The sequence below is a fragment of the Mirounga leonina genome, unplaced genomic scaffold, assembly GCF_011800145.1.
Source record: "Mirounga leonina isolate KUSES-001 unplaced genomic scaffold, KU_Mleo_1.0 Mir_125, whole genome shotgun sequence".
In the NCBI taxonomy this organism is placed as follows: Eukaryota; Metazoa; Chordata; class Mammalia; order Carnivora; family Phocidae; genus Mirounga; species Mirounga leonina.
In genome coordinates, this window is record NW_023270305.1 from 52,891,892 (window position 1) to 52,909,693 (window position 17,802).

At 46.7% G+C, this 17,802-nt stretch overlaps 1 protein-coding gene across 5 annotated transcripts in view; it reads left to right on the forward strand.

The window, feature by feature from the left end:
* Positions 1-4,744: 4,744 nt before the first annotated feature.
* Positions 4,745-17,802, forward strand: part of BCL11A (BAF chromatin remodeling complex subunit BCL11A) — a 99,848-nt gene continuing 86,790 nt past the window's right edge. For all 5 annotated transcript variants that reach the window (XM_035001498.1, XM_035001499.1, XM_035001500.1 and 2 more), the window contains exons 1-2: positions 4,745-4,906; positions 11,828-12,157. In XM_035001498.1, the coding sequence (XP_034857389.1) occupies positions 4,852-4,906; positions 11,828-12,157 (385 nt within the window). In that variant the 5' untranslated portion in view covers positions 4,745-4,851. The remainder of the gene's footprint in view (positions 4,907-11,827; positions 12,158-17,802) is intronic.

The window sequence follows — 17,802 nt, forward strand, 5'->3', positions numbered from 1 at the left end:
GAAAGAAAGAAAGAAAGAAAGAAAGAAAGAAAGAAAGAAAGAAAGAAGAGAAAACAGAAAAAAGGAAAAAAGAAAGAATGAAGCCAAAAGTAAGGTGGGACTGATTGTAACAATTTTTTAACCATTCAGTCATTCATTTATTTATCTTTAAGCCTATAAAGGTGTTTCCCCCTAAAGGCAGACAGTGAATATTTTATTTTAATCTTGTAGTTTCCATCGAGACAGACCTTTAACCCTTCATTCTCCAGCTCTGCCCGAGTCCCCCGCGCCAGGCGATCCTCCGCACGAGGGCTGGGACTGTATTAAGTCTCCCTCTTGGAGCTGTTTGTTGACCACATTCACGTTCAGAGCCCTGGAGCTAAAAGCACTTTACACCATAAAATAAAAGCACTGTCTTTTTTTCTAAAAGGTTACGTCTGGAGGCCACGCGGCTCATACTTCATACCGAAAACTACTGAAAGGACTATGAAATCCTCTATGATTTACACTCTCTCACTGCATTAGGGTATAGATCTACTCGACTCTAAAAATACGGTGGGTTTCTAACCGACGTGAATATATGTGCATTATTTCAGAAAGTCTGTTAGAAAACTTGTCAACACATTATAAAGCATAAACCAGGACTTGGCTATTAAGTACGGAGATCAGAGGCAGAATATATACTGCAGGAAGTCCTGGGGAGTCTCCTCCGCGGGCAAGATAAAAAGGGGGAGGAGGGGAGGGGAGGGGTCGTCTGTTGGCCTGGAGTTTACATTCAATGTCGTCACCAAAGGTTTGGGAAAGAGCCCACGGAGCGTAATTAGCAAAGGTTCCACAGCTCCAAATTAAGTTAACTGAACGGCCAGAAAATAATTTTAACGTTGTCATAATTTATTACTTTCTAAAAGCCACTTTGGTAAAGGTAAATATACTTATTGTGTATCCAAGTGTGCGCGTTTAAGGTGACCTTTCACCCCTCTACAAAAGCACCTGCATCATTAATCAATACTTATGTAATATTTTCAAACCTTTTAAAACAACACATTTTTCTTTCTTTAAACACACGTACAACCTTCCCCTCCCCCCACTTTTGAGCGCTTTAGCGAGCATCCAGCAGGAATGAGGGAGGGGGCGTCACTCTTAGGGGCGAGCACGAGGGACCGGCAGTGGGGGTCTGCGACGAGGAGGGATCAAATGCCAATACACAGCCCAGGTTTTCTGGACTGGGTGAAATCAGGCTGGGGGAGGGGCGGGAGCGGAGGGCAGTTCCTATTTCACTCTGGGCATTTTATGGTGGTGAAATTAAATATATGTTAATGGTGGAAACGTCGCTGCTTACCTCTCCATTGGCACCCAGGGAAAGCAGCTGCAAAACTGGGTTTTTAATGTATGTTTTAAGATGTGGTTTCGGAAGGAACCCCCTGGAATCTGAAACAAGTGCAATAACATAGCAGACCTACTTGTAACTAAGTGCTTAATTTCCTATGATTTTTTTTAAAAAAAGAAAATCAATAAAATGTTGCCAGTTATTTATTGGAAATAACCACAGATAGCGGCCCTGATAGGGTGCCGGTTTTAGAGAGCACACAATTGTGTAATGAATTGTAATTCAGAAGACTGTTAAATGTGAACCACAGAACCTTTCAGAGGTAATAAAGTCATTACTTTTTACACTACAGCCAACCCTGAAAAGCTTTATACACACCATTATATATAAATCATACATATATATTTCCACAACACACATTCGCCCATTTATATGCCTTCCCTATATATGGACTTTTATGGATGGATGGGGGAAATACTTAAATTTGAAAAACTCGGTTCCGAAAGAATCTGACTCACTATTGTTACCTGAAGAGGCTGTTATTTTATTTATTTATTTTTCAAAAACCTCCCAGTTGCACTTTATTCTTTCCTCTCCTCACCTTCCCTCCAACCATTCTTCTCCACGCAGCCCCCCTCCCGTGCAATGACACTCTTTTGGTCGTTCCAAAGCTAGTTTAAAAGGACGACGACGAAGAAGAACAAGAAGAAGGGGAGCAGGAGGAGGAGGAGGAGGAAGGACAAGAGGAGGAAGAAGAAGAAGAAAAAAGACAGTAGTGGGAGATGCCGACCTGCTCTGAAGAACTCATGAAAAAGGGGAAATGGTGTAACGCACACACTACAGAGCTTTACTGCAAGTGACTCTTCCTGCTTCTTAAACAGGATTTGAGTGCCCCCCCCCCCCAAACTGGAGAGAAACAATAACAGCAAAACACATTTACACAAACCCAGTTCAGCACACATCTCTCCTAATGCTGAGCATCAAAAACCTCTCTTTCTTCCTTAGTGGGGCCCGAAGCTTCGCGGAGCCAGGCAAGCCAGTCATTTTCTAATAGGTTTGAAACTTTACTAAGACAACACGAGAATAAACAGCCGCTTGCCGGCACCACAGGGAGGTGGGTGTGCGCTTGCAAGCCAGGGGCTTCAGCTTAAAGCAATAAAGCCCCCAGCCGGGTGGGTGAATTTACGGAAAAGACGTCCTTTAGACTGAGGAGGGGAAAGAGAAGACGCGAGGGGTTGTGGAGCCGCTTGGAGGAGAGGGAAGGAAGGCTCCTCGTTCTGCAGACACACACACACACACACGTCCACCTGCAGCTCGGAGTCTCGCGGACCGCAGCGACCCGCCTCCACCCTGCACCCTCCGCGCCTCCTTTAGACTTGAGTCAGTTTGCCTCCCCCCCGCCCCCCGCCCTTCCTGATTTGGAATCGCAGCGCGGTCTCGGCAGCGGTGGCTGAGGCTACAGGGTGGCGCAGGCAGGCAGGGAGGCTGGGAGGCGGGAGACGCCGGGGGACTTTGCAGACACGTTTCTGGATAAACTTTCCAATCGCAGGGGGTGCTGTTGCTGTACATTTTACGTAAAACTGAAAGTATCCCACGCCAGAGTGAAGCCCGCTTTTTGACAGCGGCAGCACGCGCGCGCGCGCGCGTGTGTATGTGTGTGTGTGTGTGTGTACGCGCGCGAGCGCGTGTGTGCATTAAAGAGACAGGGGTTTATTTCCAACAGGTCTTCTTTAATTTCCCGGGAACGTCTGTAGAAAGGCCGGAGGGGCCTGCAGGCTCCAGGCTGTGCGCCTTGGCTCTGGGCGCCTGAGCAGCACGGCGTTGACCCAGGGCGGTCACCCCACCACCGTGGTCTCCCCGCTGCTCCTGGGAGCCAGTCCCTCTCTCTCCATTCCCCATTTTCTTTCCCCGGGTAACAGCACAGGAATAGTTGTACCCGGCCTGTAAGAAACATTTTTCTTTCCATTCCTCTGTGCTTTAGCAGTTGCTCTTGAGTGGGAGGGGGTGTGTCCATCCCTGGGACCCGGCCCGTGGACGTCCCGCGGCGCCGGAGCACGTTCCCAGGGACTGGAACTCTCAGGACTACCCGTGCTTTGTCCTCTGGCCCGCGGCCGCTCGGTGAGGTGGACGCCTCGGCGCCTTCCTCGCCCCGGGCCGCGGCGCTCCCCTCTGGGGGCTGGAACGTGCCCCGAGTCTGGCTCCTCGTTCTTTATTCCTTGTCCTTTCTATTTACGACCCTTGGGAGCCTCCGTGCTCCCAGTTTCATTCAGACCCAATCACTTGTCTGGGCGCTCAGATCCCAGCTTTCCCCCGGCCTCGCCCCCGGCTCGGCCTTGGGGGTGCTCTCCAGCCCGGGCCTGCGCCGCCTCTCTCGCCCTTGCCCCCTCTCTCCAGGCTGCCCAGGCACCTACAGGCCCCGGAGCTGCCTTTCCGGACCCGCAACCCTCCAAACTTGGGCTGGACTCCGTTTTGCTGCGCGCTTCCTCCCGCCTCCCCTCGCCCGCCGCGGAGCTGTAACTTGGAGGCTCAGCTCTAAACTTCGGGTGATTTTTCTTTGCTATCCTCTCCTCAGGCAAAGTTTCCCGAGCGCAGCCCCGAGCTCAGGGCTTTCACTGCAGCCCTGGGCGTCCGCACGCGGGGAGCGAGCGCAGCAGCCGCGCGGCGGTGAGGGGAAGTGGGTGTGCGCACAGAGGAGGGTGTCCGGGAGCAACTCTACCTGGCTTCCCTCCGCCCGCGCTTCCCGGGACCCAGGCTGCAGCCTCGCCGTATACGCTTGCCTTTTTTTTTTTTTTTTTTTTTTAAGTAATCTTTCATTTTAGGGTCCGCGTCCGCGGGGGGGGAGCAGGGCGCACGTCTCGCTCCCCCCACCCTGCACCCCTCCCAACCCGGCCGCCCCTTTCTTCTCTCCCGGCCACGCTGCCGCCACGGCGCTAGCTGCGGCCACTGGTGAGCCCGCGGCCCCAGCGCCCCCTCCCCTCCGCCCGCCCCTCCCCCGGGGGCCGCGTCTGGCGTCTGCGGAGCCCCCCGCCCCGCACCTCCCCCGCCCCGCACTGGCCATTGGCTTGTCCTGGTCTCTTTTTCATGTCCAGCCCCTGATGTGTGTCCATTGGTGTGAGCTTCCCCTTCCCTCCTCCCCTTCTCTCCTGCTCGCCCTGCCCATGTTTTGTGTGTCTCTGTCCATCCAGACTCCTGACGTTCAAGTTCGCAGGGACGTCACGTCCGCACTTGAACTTGCAGCTCAGGGGGGCTTTTGCCATTTTTTTCATCTCTCTCTCTCTCTCTCTCCCTCTATCTCTCTCCTCTCTCTCTCTCTCTCTTTTTTTTTTTTGCTTAAAAAAAAAAAAAGCCATGACGGCTCTCCCACAATTCATCTTCCCTGCGCCATCTTTGTATTATTTCTAATTTATTTTGGATGTCAAAAGGCACTGATGAAGATATTTTCTCTGGAGTCTCCTTCTTTCTAACCCGGCTCTCCCGATGTGAACCGAGCCGTCGTCCGCCCGCCGCCGCCGCCGCCGCCGCCGCCGCCCGCCCCGCAGCCCACCATGTCTCGCCGCAAGCAAGGCAAACCCCAGCACTTAAGCAAACGGGAATTCTCGCGTAAGTAACCCAATAATAGTAATAATAATTATTAATAATCACGAGAGCGCGCAGGACGAGAAGTAAGAGCGAGGGGGAGAGAGGGGTGTGTGCATGCATTTTTTAATTTTTTCACGAGATGAACCTCCGAGAATCGGGGTAAAAGAGCTTAAAGGGAGAAAAACAAACAAACAAACAAAAAACAAACCTCATCCTATCCCGAACCACAGCCGTACGTACACTTTTGGGATAGCACGCACCTTTTAATTTTTATTTAATTCACAAAAATTTGACTCCTCCTCTTTCATGCTTTCCGCTGCTTTATTTCGCTTTTCGAAAAGGAATGCAATGATTTCCCCTTCAGTTTTGCAAAATAATGAACAATGCTATGGATGCGAACAACTCTCTTGCAAACCTAGAGGAGGGAGCTGGAGGGGAAAAGGGGGGTTGCTTCCACTCACCAAAGGAAGGAAAACGGGGCGGGAGGAGGGAGCCCAAGCCAAAAAAACAATTCCCTGGGAGAAAAGAGGTGAGACTGGCCCTCGGACAGCAGCGCGCTCACGGTCAAGTGTGCATCAGGAGGAAAGTAGTCATCTCCACAATAGTGAGAAAGTGGGATTGTGGGAGGGGGGCCCCCCGGCGCTCTGGAGTCTGCCGAGTGTGGAGAGGGGCCGCGGCGGCTGGGAGAGCTTGACGACCGGGAAGGACGGGAGTCTCGGCCGGCGCTGCCGCCTTTTGTTCCGGCCCGAGGTGGGTGTTTGTCCCGCTGCCTTTTGTGCCGGCTCCTCGCGCTTGCCCTTCCGCGCCTCCGCCGCCGAAGTGCAGGAGCAAGGGCCCAGGGCGAGCGCGATGGAGGGAGGGCGCTCGGGCCGCCGCCGCCTGGGTTCCCGCTGCCCGCCCATCCCAGACGAACCTCAGTGGCGGCGAAAAGACGTGAAAAATAAAATAAAAATAAAAACAAAAATAAAACAAGGCAAAAGGATGTAAAATTTCTTGCCCCCAAACAGAAGCCAAACGCTCAGCCAGCCGTTTTCTGCAACGCTCTCCTCTTTGACTCCCCCACCCCCCCTTCAAAAATCTCAATCTCTATTAGAGGGGGAAAAATACAATTACCCCCTTCCCCAAAACCCCTTTGATTGCAAACTTAGAGCGCCGGCGGCATGGAGAGGGAGCGAGGAACTCCCTCCTCTTACTATTTTTTGGAAGATTTTCAAAAAAAGTGGAAGTGGATTTTGATTGGGAAAAATCTCGTGTCTGAATGTTTACAAGCACCGCGTGTGCGGGAGCCTCCTGCCAACAAACAGACAGAGGACCGAGCGCGGCGCGGCAGCCCGGGAGCGGGCGGCGGCGGCGGCCGGGCCTCGCCCGGGCCTCGCCGGGCCTCGCCGCGCCCCCGCCCTGCTCGAGATCGCCCACCCCGCGCCAGCCGTCTGCCCGCCCGCACAGCGGCAGGCCGAGCGGCGACTCCGCGCCAGCCGGGTCCACAGTGCACTTTCACCCCCAGCACAATGCCCAGACCTTCTCCCAGCCCACCAGACTGCGAAATCGGCTGGGGAGAAACTCAGCTTTGTGAAGCATTTTTATTTTTCAAAGCAATTGAAAAAGCGCGTCTGCCGCCCCCTCCCCCCGCCCCCGGACGTTCTTGTCCACAGCTCCGGACCGCGGGGAGGTCACCACGTGCTTTCCTTGCCCCCCTCCCACTGAGTCTGGCCACTAGCCCCCGCCTCCCAAGCGCTGCCAGGCCAGGTGGGGGGGGGGGTGAGATGGGGGGGTGGGGAGGAGGGCAGAGTAGTATGTGCGACTGTGTGTTTGGGGAGTGCTGGATCCCGGTACTCCGTGCACCCCACCCTTGAGTTCCTGCCCTCTAACCAGGGCCTGTCTTGGTCAGCGGTGAGGGGATGGCGGTGGTCCTTTTGAGTCTTTATGGGGTGGTGGGTGGGTTACTGGGTCCTGACTAACAGAGTGCGTCTGGAAAGGCGGGCGGTGGGCACTTCGGAAAGTTTGGCAGCCAGGGAAAGAAAGGCGTGAGAGGGCCCACATCCCTTCCCCTCCTCATTTGTGATCCTTATTTTAATTTTTGATGCAATTTAAAACCACCACCTATACCCAATTTTGTATTTATTAAAGGGTTGGGGGGTGCGCATAGGGAGTTGAATTTTTCACTAGGCCCTGGAACTTGTCACACACTTCGGAAGCTCCCCCGCCCCGGCACGTTGCGGGGCCCTCCCTCTCCCCACCCCCGCGCATCCCTCCCTCGTCGTTCTCCCCCGCCCCCCACTCCCCCGGCCGCGCCGGATGCGGAGCAGACGCGGCGCGCGGCGGTGTGAAGTTACAGCCCGGCCAGGTACCGGCGGGAAGGAAGGGCAGTGTTCGCAGGACTCGGGAAAGCCCGGCCCTTCTTCGGAAGGATGCGCTGGGGGCTCAAAGGACCGACTGAGGCGTGCAGTCCGGGCTGCTCCCCTGTCCCCCACCCACTCCCGGGTCCATCTCGGGACACTCCAGGCTGGGTGGGTTTAGCCGGCCTCTAGCCTTGTCTCATTGCGGTTTTTGGGTTAAGGGACTAGTATGGAGGGGGTGCGGGGGCCGCTTCTTTCTCATTTTCTGGGTGCGCAGAGGGGGCGGGAGCCATTCCGGTCTTCAAGACCCCCCCTCCCCCCCAATCCTCCGCTTCTTGGGCTGACTGAGCCATTCGGTCGCTAGGAGGCAGAACAAGATCAAGAAAGCTCAGCGAACTTGAACCTGTACCAGAGCCTCCCCCACTCCCTGCTCTGCTTTTCTCGGCCGGGGAGGGACGAGCTTTGCGAGGGTGGGGGTGGGGAAAACGGACGGTTAGGCAGAATTCCCTTTCTCCCCCCATCACCCCTTATGTCTTTGTTCTTCATTTTGACTTTAAAAATGCTCCTGGCCAGGGCTGCGGAGAAGCGCTCGGGAGCGCGGTCGACAACCCGGTGCGCCGGGCGCTGAGTGGGGTGCAGTTTTCGCTTTCTTTTGGGGCGGGCATTTTTGGTAGGGAGGAAAAGGGGAGTACGCACTCTCAGCTTTCGAGGCAAGGCCAAAGGGCGGGATCCAGCAAGTTTGCACTTAGTCTCCCGGTTCACTTCTTCTACCCCCACACCCCCGCGCAAAGCACGGACAACGGCGGCTACGTTGGGCTTGCACGGCGGCTCTGCAGCCGGACCTCTGGCTCCCCCGCCTCCTGCAGCTCTCGCCTCGGAGCCCGAAATCACAACAATAGTAATAGTTATCATCATAATGATGCGGGCTAGCAGCATCATTAATAATGAATAACCGCAGCAGCCGCTGCCGACGCGCTGCGCACACTCGTGCCCGGAATTGCGGGAGAAACGCATTTGCAGAGATTCCCCCAAAGTGAAAAGTGTAAGCCTGGGGACACAGAATGAATTTCGGGGCCCGCGCTTGAGGGGTGTGTGTGGTGATACCGAGACTGCACCAGGTTAACCAGCCGAGTTTTCCAAGCCTCACTTCCCATTTCTCCAACTGGCGGGGCCGGGGAACGGTGGTCACCCTGAGGCCGGGCTGGACGGCGGTGGAGGCGGCAGTAGGGGCCCCTGGCTGCCGGTCGCCTCCCGGCCTGGCCCGCGCCCCACGGCCCGGCAGCCGCCGCTGCACGTGTTTGCAGCGAGCGCGGCCGGAGGCTGCAGCCAGCAAGCTTCTTGCTTTGTGCCTCAGAGTCCCGGCGCCCAACTTCACTTTCGGCAAAGCCCGCCCCCGCCGGGCCCCCTGCCCCGGGCCTGTCGCCCTAGCCTTCGCTTTTGTTTCTTTGCTTTTCCTCTCCACATTTCAGACTTGGTGTGCTTCCTTACCCTGTTAAGACAATCAAAAGGAAGGACTTGGAAAGCAAACTTGAAGGCATAGCTCCTTTTCCCCCTCCCCCTCCCCCAGCAGCCCTCGTTTCCCTCGCTCCTTCCCTACATTTCTTCTAAAGCTTTTTTTTTTTTTTTTTCTTTAAATTTATTCCTTTGCAACTGCAGAGAGGAAGGAGATCTCAGTCAGCCGCTGGGGCATTGAGACGTTCCAGTCTGTTTTGCTGTTTCAACGCAGAAGCATTTTATTTTCTATTTCTTTCTCCTCTTGTAGAGAATTCGCGGCTAATTATTATGATTATTTGCCCACTCCCTTCCACTTCAATCCTGGACTCCCCGCTTTGTAGCGGGAGGTTTAGGCCAAAGCTTAGAAACGATGGTATTGTGGGGGCGAAAGAGGATGGAGTTGAATTGAGGGAGGGGGTAAAATGGCTGAGGTTAGGAATGTTTTTAGGGAAAGAGGAATTTGCATTAAAATACAGAGAAATTATCAGATGCCCAGAAAGGAAATGTTGATTACCACTGAGAAAAGATGTCAATGCAAATCAGTAGACTACACCAAGAGAATGGTATTTTCATATTTTCTTTGTGCCCCACTTCGTCTCATTTTTAATAATATAGCAGCAATAATAAGAACACGTTTTGGTATTTCTCTGAACATTACTAGCCAAATGTTTTGCAAGAAGCCCGATGTTAGACGTATTTCATACATTAGGATATAATTCTTGTTAATTAGCAATAATTTACGTTAAGAGCATAGAAAATGTTGAGGTTACAGGTTTTATATCTGTACATTTGATCATCTTGTTATTTTCAAGAACTTTGCCTCCTATAAAATTAATTAGGTGAAATGTGGAGGTGTAATCAGCAACCTCTGAATTACCACTTCATTTCCTGGTTTTGATTGTAAATCAGTTCAGTCACTACATTTAGAAGACTTTAACCAAGTCTGTTTGCACCGCATTACCTTTAACTATTTGATACCTAGGAGAATATTTCCTTTTGCTCCTAAATAATATTTCCACTTTCAGAAATATGTCAGGCCTTGGGGATAAAAAAAAAGAATCTTAATGGTGGAGTTTTAAAAAGATTTTTTTTGCAAAGGTTCTAAGTAGTACTAACTTTAATAAAGCAAAATATTATCTCTGAGTCTTTCTTTAATCTGTGAACCTCAGAACTTGTAGTTAGTGCTGAACAACAACAGTAAAAAAAAGCCACATTTGTCAATGTGTACTTAAAAATCCTTAATTCAAATAGCAGTGATCTTGGAGATGACTTCCCTATTCGGTTCCTCACTTGGTCAAAATGAAAGCAAATGTAGGAGAAAAATGACATAGAGGCATAATGCAAAAGCACTTCCGTTTATCTCCTTTTATTTAAAAAGCATGCATGTGTATTCTGTATTTATCTTTTGGTCAGTATGTTGGGCAAAGAAACATAAGTGCTTACCTTGCTGCCTTTATTAGTGGGAATATAACCTTCATATTCCTGTGGTGACCTTATGTTAAATTAGGAGGAGTACCAGAGGCTAGAAATTATGACATGTCCTACTTGAGCACAGGTGCAGCTAGGCAGGGCTCTCTCAATATTATTTCACCCAGCACATCTGGGAGTTACTCCAGATCTTCCCCCTCAATATTCAGCCTGGGTAGGGTTGAAATAAATTTAACCTGAGTTCACTGGATTTTTGCACTTTATCAAAATCGGTTCCAATATTCTACACTCAAATTAAAATCTATTTTTTGATTCTCTGTGGCTTTAAGTTCATTAAATGTGAAATTGGCAGCTTGCTAAAGAAGGTCAGACTGATTAACTGTTTAAGACTTGTACATTTTCTGCTTCAGTTTTATTAACTGGCAGCATCCTGGATGTGTTTTGTATTTTGTGATCTTTTTTGATAGAGTAAGCATACGGTTTCAGGAGCAGAGACTTAACCAACTCTCTTTTCCTCTTTGGAAGGTTAAAAAAATGATAGAAGCTGTTCAAATGAGATGCTGGAGTATTTTGGTGCAAAGTTAAAAAAAAAAAAAAGGAAACAGGAATGAAAGACATATCTACCTTGTTATACCATCCGCTGGTGATTATGTGTGTAGAAATAGTCCCATAATGAAGCGTTTTGGAGCTCATTCAGAAAATTAGTCAACTTTGACAACATTAGGCGAAGTATTTCAAGTCTAAAGAAAGGACTTCTCAGCCTTGTTCTGAAATGTGGCGTTTGCTTGACCATTCTGATTTTTATGTGATGGAGGCCACCAAGTGCAAACATGTTTAGAATATTTTAGGCATTCCTTTCTTCAGAATGAAAAAATGACTAATTGGCTTATTTTCTTAAGTACTCAAAAGTATCCCATTTAGCTAATGTGTCTGAGAAGAATTGCCAGTGAATTTGGTATTTCTTTGATTTTGTGGCACTGCTGAGAGTGAGATCAGAAAGGTTTTTGGCAGTATGAATTATGCTGCGTTATGATTATTATTTAGATCCGTTTCACAGGTGAATGCAGTCGTTTTCTTATTATGACGGTGTAAATGTGGCACATTTTCTGTGTGATATAGTAGCATTCTAATTTATGAAGCTATGTCTCTGTATACTTAGGAGTATATACATTCACACACAAAGGGTGTGTGTGTTTATTCACCTCTCCTTTTTTATTCTTTGGCACAATGGACAACTTAGTCTGTAGGAAAAAAGAAACAAATTTGGTTTCAGTACATGTTTTTACCAGTTTTGGGGGTAGTTATTATTTAAGCTTTCTTTATATTCCCTGCCTTAAGGATTTATTTAGCACTCAACATTGTTTCTAAACTCGCAAACCAAACACAGTTTATAGTGTGTGTGTGTGTGTGTGTGTGTATGTATGTATGTTTTCTCAGGAGTTAGGGAAGTCAGAGAGTTTTCTTTAAATATATGATGATTTGTCTCATTGATAAATTTGCTTTCTTGTTGATAATCTTCACATCCTTACATGTTTTAGGTGCTCACGTTTTCTGGGTATTATATGAAGGAGCCTAGAAACACTTTATATGATGTGGTGGGATGGGATGGGGTTGAGAATGTATTTCCCCCTTTTCTCTCTGCTCTGGCGCGCTAATAATTGTGCTTTTGTTTCTCCAACCACAGCCGAACCTCTTGAAGCCATTCTTACAGATGATGAACCGGACCACGGCCCTTTGGGAGCTCCAGAAGGGGACCATGACCTCCTCACGTGTGGGCAGTGCCAGATGAACTTCCCATTGGGGGACATTCTTATTTTTATCGAGCACAAACGGAAACAATGCAATGGCAGCCTCTGCTTAGAAAAAGCTGTGGATAAGCCACCTTCCCCTTCACCAATCGAGATGAAAAAAGCATCCATTCCCGTGGAGGTTGGCATCCAGGTCACGCCAGAGGATGACGATTGTTTATCAACGTCATCTAGAGGAATTTGCCCCAAACAGGAACACATAGCAGGTAAATGAGAAGCAAGGAGAAAAGCTGTTTGCATGTTTTCTTTTCATTTACAGAGGTGCTGTAGCCAAGCACTAAGGAGTGGTGAAGTGCTTTCTGTATTTCTCCATGTGACTGTCCCTGACAGCCCTGTAATGTTTAAAATAATCATTCCTATTGCTTACATCCAGAACACACAAAAAATAAATATTTTCCACTTCACTGAGTCAGATGTAGGTGGTACACACACCTGATGCCCTCTCTCTGGATCTACTGATGCTGAACTTCTTTTCTTTTTTTTCTCCCCTTCTCATTTTTAAGTGTTGAACCTTACTCTACGTGGCCCAGTTTCCACTGTCCATTTCCAGTCATGGTGACAAGTCAGAGGCAAAAGTGGCCATGCAGACATTTGGTGGTTTGGCCGATGACCTCTTTGAGTCCGAATACCTGGTCAGACCTCCCTAGGGGTACAGTTAGTTCTCAAGGCTTCCATGAAGTGGGGTGGGCTGCAGGATGTTTTGGAATGGCTAGAAAGAGTTAACTGAGCTTCAGGGCTAGCCTTGGATCCATATTGGCTGTCAGCCCGTATGGGGCTGTAATTAAACACAGCCCCGTGGTGGGATGACACTGTGACCTTGACTTTAAGATGCCATTTTCGACTGGCCAGGCCAGAGTAGAGAGGGCAGTTGCTGAAGCGCACAGACATGCTTACTCGAAAAGTTTAAGGGCATGTTGGAAATTTCAAAAGGTTGGTTTGACAGGAACGGCTGCTCCCTGCAGCCTGCCTCCTCAGCTAAATGATAAATGCTTCTCTGTGCTCTCTCTTGTCTCTGATGTGGTTTTGACAGATGTATCTTGATTTTGTTTGTGGTTTACACAACCACATGTCACCCTTACAAATGTCCAGTCCAGACTTCCCCTGTTTCTGCTATAACACAACGTAAAAATTCTATCGGAAAAACACATACCCGTATTCAACAGCTCTCCTTTCGGTTAATTTTAGCAGAGAGGTAGCTAGGTGTGTGGGTTTCTCAGCAGCTCATGGGGAAAAAGAATTAGCGGGCTAACAGAGGGACTTAAATCCCTACTCTAAGTGATAAACAGCAGCCCTATATAGTGACCTCTAAAACGTGTTTTTGTGAAACAACAGTGATTTAGCACACAAGACAGAGTAAATGCAGAGTCCGTGGTGCCAAAAATACCAAGACTGTTGGTGGATCCCTTTCTTCTGTTTCCCCCCTGCCCCCTTCCCTAAAAGGCAGAAGGTTTGTTCAGTTTTAGGAAAGAGTGCGTATAATCAGTTGATTCACTGAAACTTGTCTTTCTGACCTAGTTTGACCACAGAGTTGAACTGTAGTAGGTCAGTGGTCCAGAGGGGATTAAATGTCGTATTATTTCTCCTTTTCCCCTCTGGAATTTGATCATTAAAATCAAACGTGGCATTTTCTTTCTTTCTTTCTTCTTTTTTATTTTAATGCTTCCTGCAATAACACTCAGATACTTTTCATTTAGTGAAACGAGAAATCTGTACCAGAGAAGCTGCATTTACAAAATATTTTTCTAGACTCCACCACATTTAGCTTAAGTGACATGTAGGTTAAGCTTTTATACCCCCGCTCCCCCCCCACCCCCCCAGTAGGATATGGCAATGACCATTTCCATGTGCTGTCTTGTGACTGGAAGGAAAACGTAAGGCATGATTAATGAAGCAAGAGCCGGCAGAAGGGGATTTGTCGACTTCGGAGATCCAAAGCCTTTCTAAATCACCAAATATGGAGTAACACTTGCGTGATGTAACATCGTATTTACATATCGAGCTGCTCGTTTAAAAGACAAAACACAGTGTCTGTCAAGCAGGAATTAAAACCACACTTCTTACTGAGGTCCCAAATAGGTTATTCACTCTCAGATTAACCAGCTCCAAAATTCTGTGCTTCTGTACTTAGAAGAAGAATCTAAAAGCTGGGGGGAAGGCACCGTAGTGAAAGCTTTTTACTGTGATAGTTGTGAATCTACATAAGGAAAGAAAAGATATTTTCTTTAACTTCTGGTTGTCATAAAGGTTTTTTTTTTTTTTTTTTTTCTTAAAACCTGGTACAATAGCAGAGGCTAGAGGAGCACCCCGCCCTGCCAAAAACAAAAACAAACACAAACACAAAAGAAAGCAAAAAGAAAAGAAAGCAAAGTTAAAATATGTTTTAGAGTGCTAATACTAAATAATTTCATTGAGACGAAAAGCAGTGTAAGGTATCTAAGATATTCAGTGGGTGCACCAGCGCTGCAACCCAGGTGAGGTAAACCTTTCATGCACAAATAATTACAAAGTCTTGATTCCTTTCATTGTGTTTAATCACCTGTTCCCACCCTGGAATTGGCTGAACATAAATAGCGTGGTCACATCTCAAAGCGAGATGTCAGTAACTAGAATCACGACTTCTCATAATTCACAGTAATGAATTAAGAGTTTCCTATGGTGAAATTAACATTCTACCATTGCACATAAATTAAGATGCCTTGGCCCTCAGGTGCCTCTGAAGGGAAGTTCTGGAAGACGGCTGTGCACAACTAGCCCATTTCTCTCCAGCACGTCTTCCCAGTTCCAAGTCTTCTTTTCTTTTTATGGTGAGGAAGGAAACAAGAAGAATAATCATTCGGTAGATACTTAAATTGTGTCACAAAAAGAAAGGAGAAGCAATACTCCACATTAGGAGAGAGATCTATTGATGAATCTCTAGAAGAATATGTTTGGCAACCACATAAAAGGTAGTCATTTAAGTGCGCTGTGTAGGAAAGGCTTTATTAAAGTGATGTAAGTTGGATTTGAGCTCAGTGTGCTCTGTGCCATTTTATAGGCAGGAAGCAGGAATAAAACAATGACAGATTTTCCTGAGATAAATAAAGCTTAGAATTTGGGGCTTTCAGATAGGAGAATAAAGTAGAGTTCTTTAAATCCTTAGTAAAGTGATATGCATTTTGACTGTACACAAGCCTCTCCAAGAGGAGTATTTTTTTTTTTTAAGAAACGATGATTTTTACCTGGTGAATAGATGGGTCTGTGCTCCAGCACTTCACCCATGTACGTGTGTTAACACATCGACGTTAATCAGTTTGGTTTCTCATTTCATTCAAATATTCAAAATATTGCATGACAGTGATCCATTGAGACCACTGAAATAGTATTCATTTAACTGGAAATGAGCAGGTTATATTGCGTGGGGTCCAGTGCATGTATTTGTGTTTCAGATATTCACCACGAGGTATGAGCAGCCTGTGTGTGACTGGCAGTCAGGGCTTTTAATAGGGGTGTTGCTGTGTTTTCTAGTCTCCTATTTTATGATGGGGGAAATACTCATCAAAGACTAGTGAATGGGAAACTGCTGTTCACTTATAGAAAGGGCCAAAAATATAATCCCACAGTGTCAGATGTGAGGTTTTGGCTTATTATATGCAGAAATCTTCAAATTAGGGTTGGGCTGTTATGAAGTTAGCTTTTTAAGAGAATGGGAGAAAATATGACCAGTGCTATAAAATGTAGTCAAGTCTACTACCATTGATAAATATGATTTTTTTCTCCTTAAAATTGTGAACATAGGCCTTTATATCGGATATTTCAAAATTATTTGCTTAGGTAATATACCTCATCACTGGATAAAAATATGTAAGACAGTTACTCTAATGGGAGGGAGAAATACTAATTCAAAACAGAAATACATCAGCATGTTACTTAAAGGTAAATCAAATATAACATGCTTTTCAGAATCTAGAAAATCAACTTGCCTTTTCCTTTTGTACCCATTCTAATTCTCTAGCTCAGACTGGATTTGGGATGTATTTGTATGCTTCATGGTGTGACTGTAAATGAGACTATAAATTGTAGTATCCTAGTAGGACTACTTTTAATTTCTTTTTATTCGAGTGATTCTGAATAAAAACCACTGACTTCTGAAGTGAATTTTTAGCATGGCAGCTGAAAAAGAAAACAACAAACAAAAAAAAACCCCAGTGTACTGGTGAACATTTTACTTACCTTCTGAATCCAGAGAGTAGAGAATATTGTTTCCTTATATATATCTAGGATTTTCATTGGGAGCCTGTGTGTTTGTGAGGCTACTACCCAAAGACTCATGTTCATGAGTCTGGGAGTCCTATATACAAGCTGTATTTGTAAATAAGACCGAGAAAGGTTGTGAACTGGCAGCTTGGATGTTTTGTCGAAGTACAATGTCAGAGAAACTCTCTCTAAGACAAATTGTAAATAGAACTGTCACAGTGATTGCATGATTGAGCCACAGAAGTGTCTTACAATTGTTGGCATTGTCAGAGGACTTTTGAAAGCTTAATTAAACACAGTGGCCCGCATGGCTGCTAAATTTACTTCGGAAAGCCAAAAAGGAAAAAAAAAAATTTTAAATGTGGAAGATCCCAAAGATCCCAAAGTTCTTCAGACATTACCCTTTCGGTCAGACACAGAAAAGAGGCATTGTGCATTTTCCTAGTTGTCTTTTATAAATAATAGTTTTGAGAATAGGGCCACGTGATATGAAGATCATCCTGTGTGTGATGTAGAGATTGTGTTAGTTTTTCTGTCTCCTGCTGTTACAGACAGTTAATGTAAAAATGGCCTTTTATTGGAAACACAAATATGTATTCACTTCAAGAACAGGAGCAGAGGGGGAAAGTTTCCCTCCCATTCTCTGTGTTCATTCTATGAAAGCTTAAAAAAACAGTGCTTTAATTTCTTAAATCACCCCATTCCTTGTGTTGCAAGTTGTGCCTTTTACTTTAAAGGATCTGAAATCTGTTTTGCACACCTTTCTCCGAGTGAATGTGGCATTTAATTGTGGAGCTGCCCATGGGCTGGAAAATGCAACTGGGTGTAGAAACGTGCAGGCAATGTCAGGACAGTGAACCTTAAGCTCAGGGAAGAGGAGAGTTGGATGCATATTAATGGCACATTTTCGAGTCCTGGAAAATCATTAATTTCACACCATAGCCTCAATGTAGTTTGGCTAATGTGGGAGGACTAAATTGGAGTATATAACAAACGTGCAGATCCTAGGGAAGCATTTTTCAGAATTTCGTGATTTCTTAAGTGAAAGTCTTTAAGAAAGAAAACAATAGATGAATGGTGGCAGTGCACACTAGTCAGTAAGAAAGGAAGAAAAGTTTGGCTTTCCTTTGGGGGAAAACATGAAATCGAACCAAAGTAGCACAGCTAGGGAGATGCACCGAGATTGCGGCATTCAATGTGAATTTAATGTACTTTGGTTGGTCTGTTCACACTCTTTACTGCACAAAGGAATCATTTGACAAAATTTACCCAAGCCCCAGTCTGTTTTTACATACCGTAGTACTAGCTTCATGCAATAAAAAGCACTTAGCATCAAACTGGACCCAGCCTGGCACCTTGCCACTTTTTTAGAAACAGATTTAATCACCAAGGATCTTTAGTACCTTTCTGCTTGTTCAGATTTCATTTGGGTCATGGTTATGTCAGCAGTGTTGTTATTACAAGGATTAAAAAAGAAAAAGATTTTAACTTAGTGCCCATTTTTAACATTGTCTCAAATCAAGCAGGTTTTTATATTATGTGTCAATTTGGAGGACATTAATGAAGTTCATAAATATGTTCAGACCATGTAATTTAATGGATAATAACCAGTACTTTT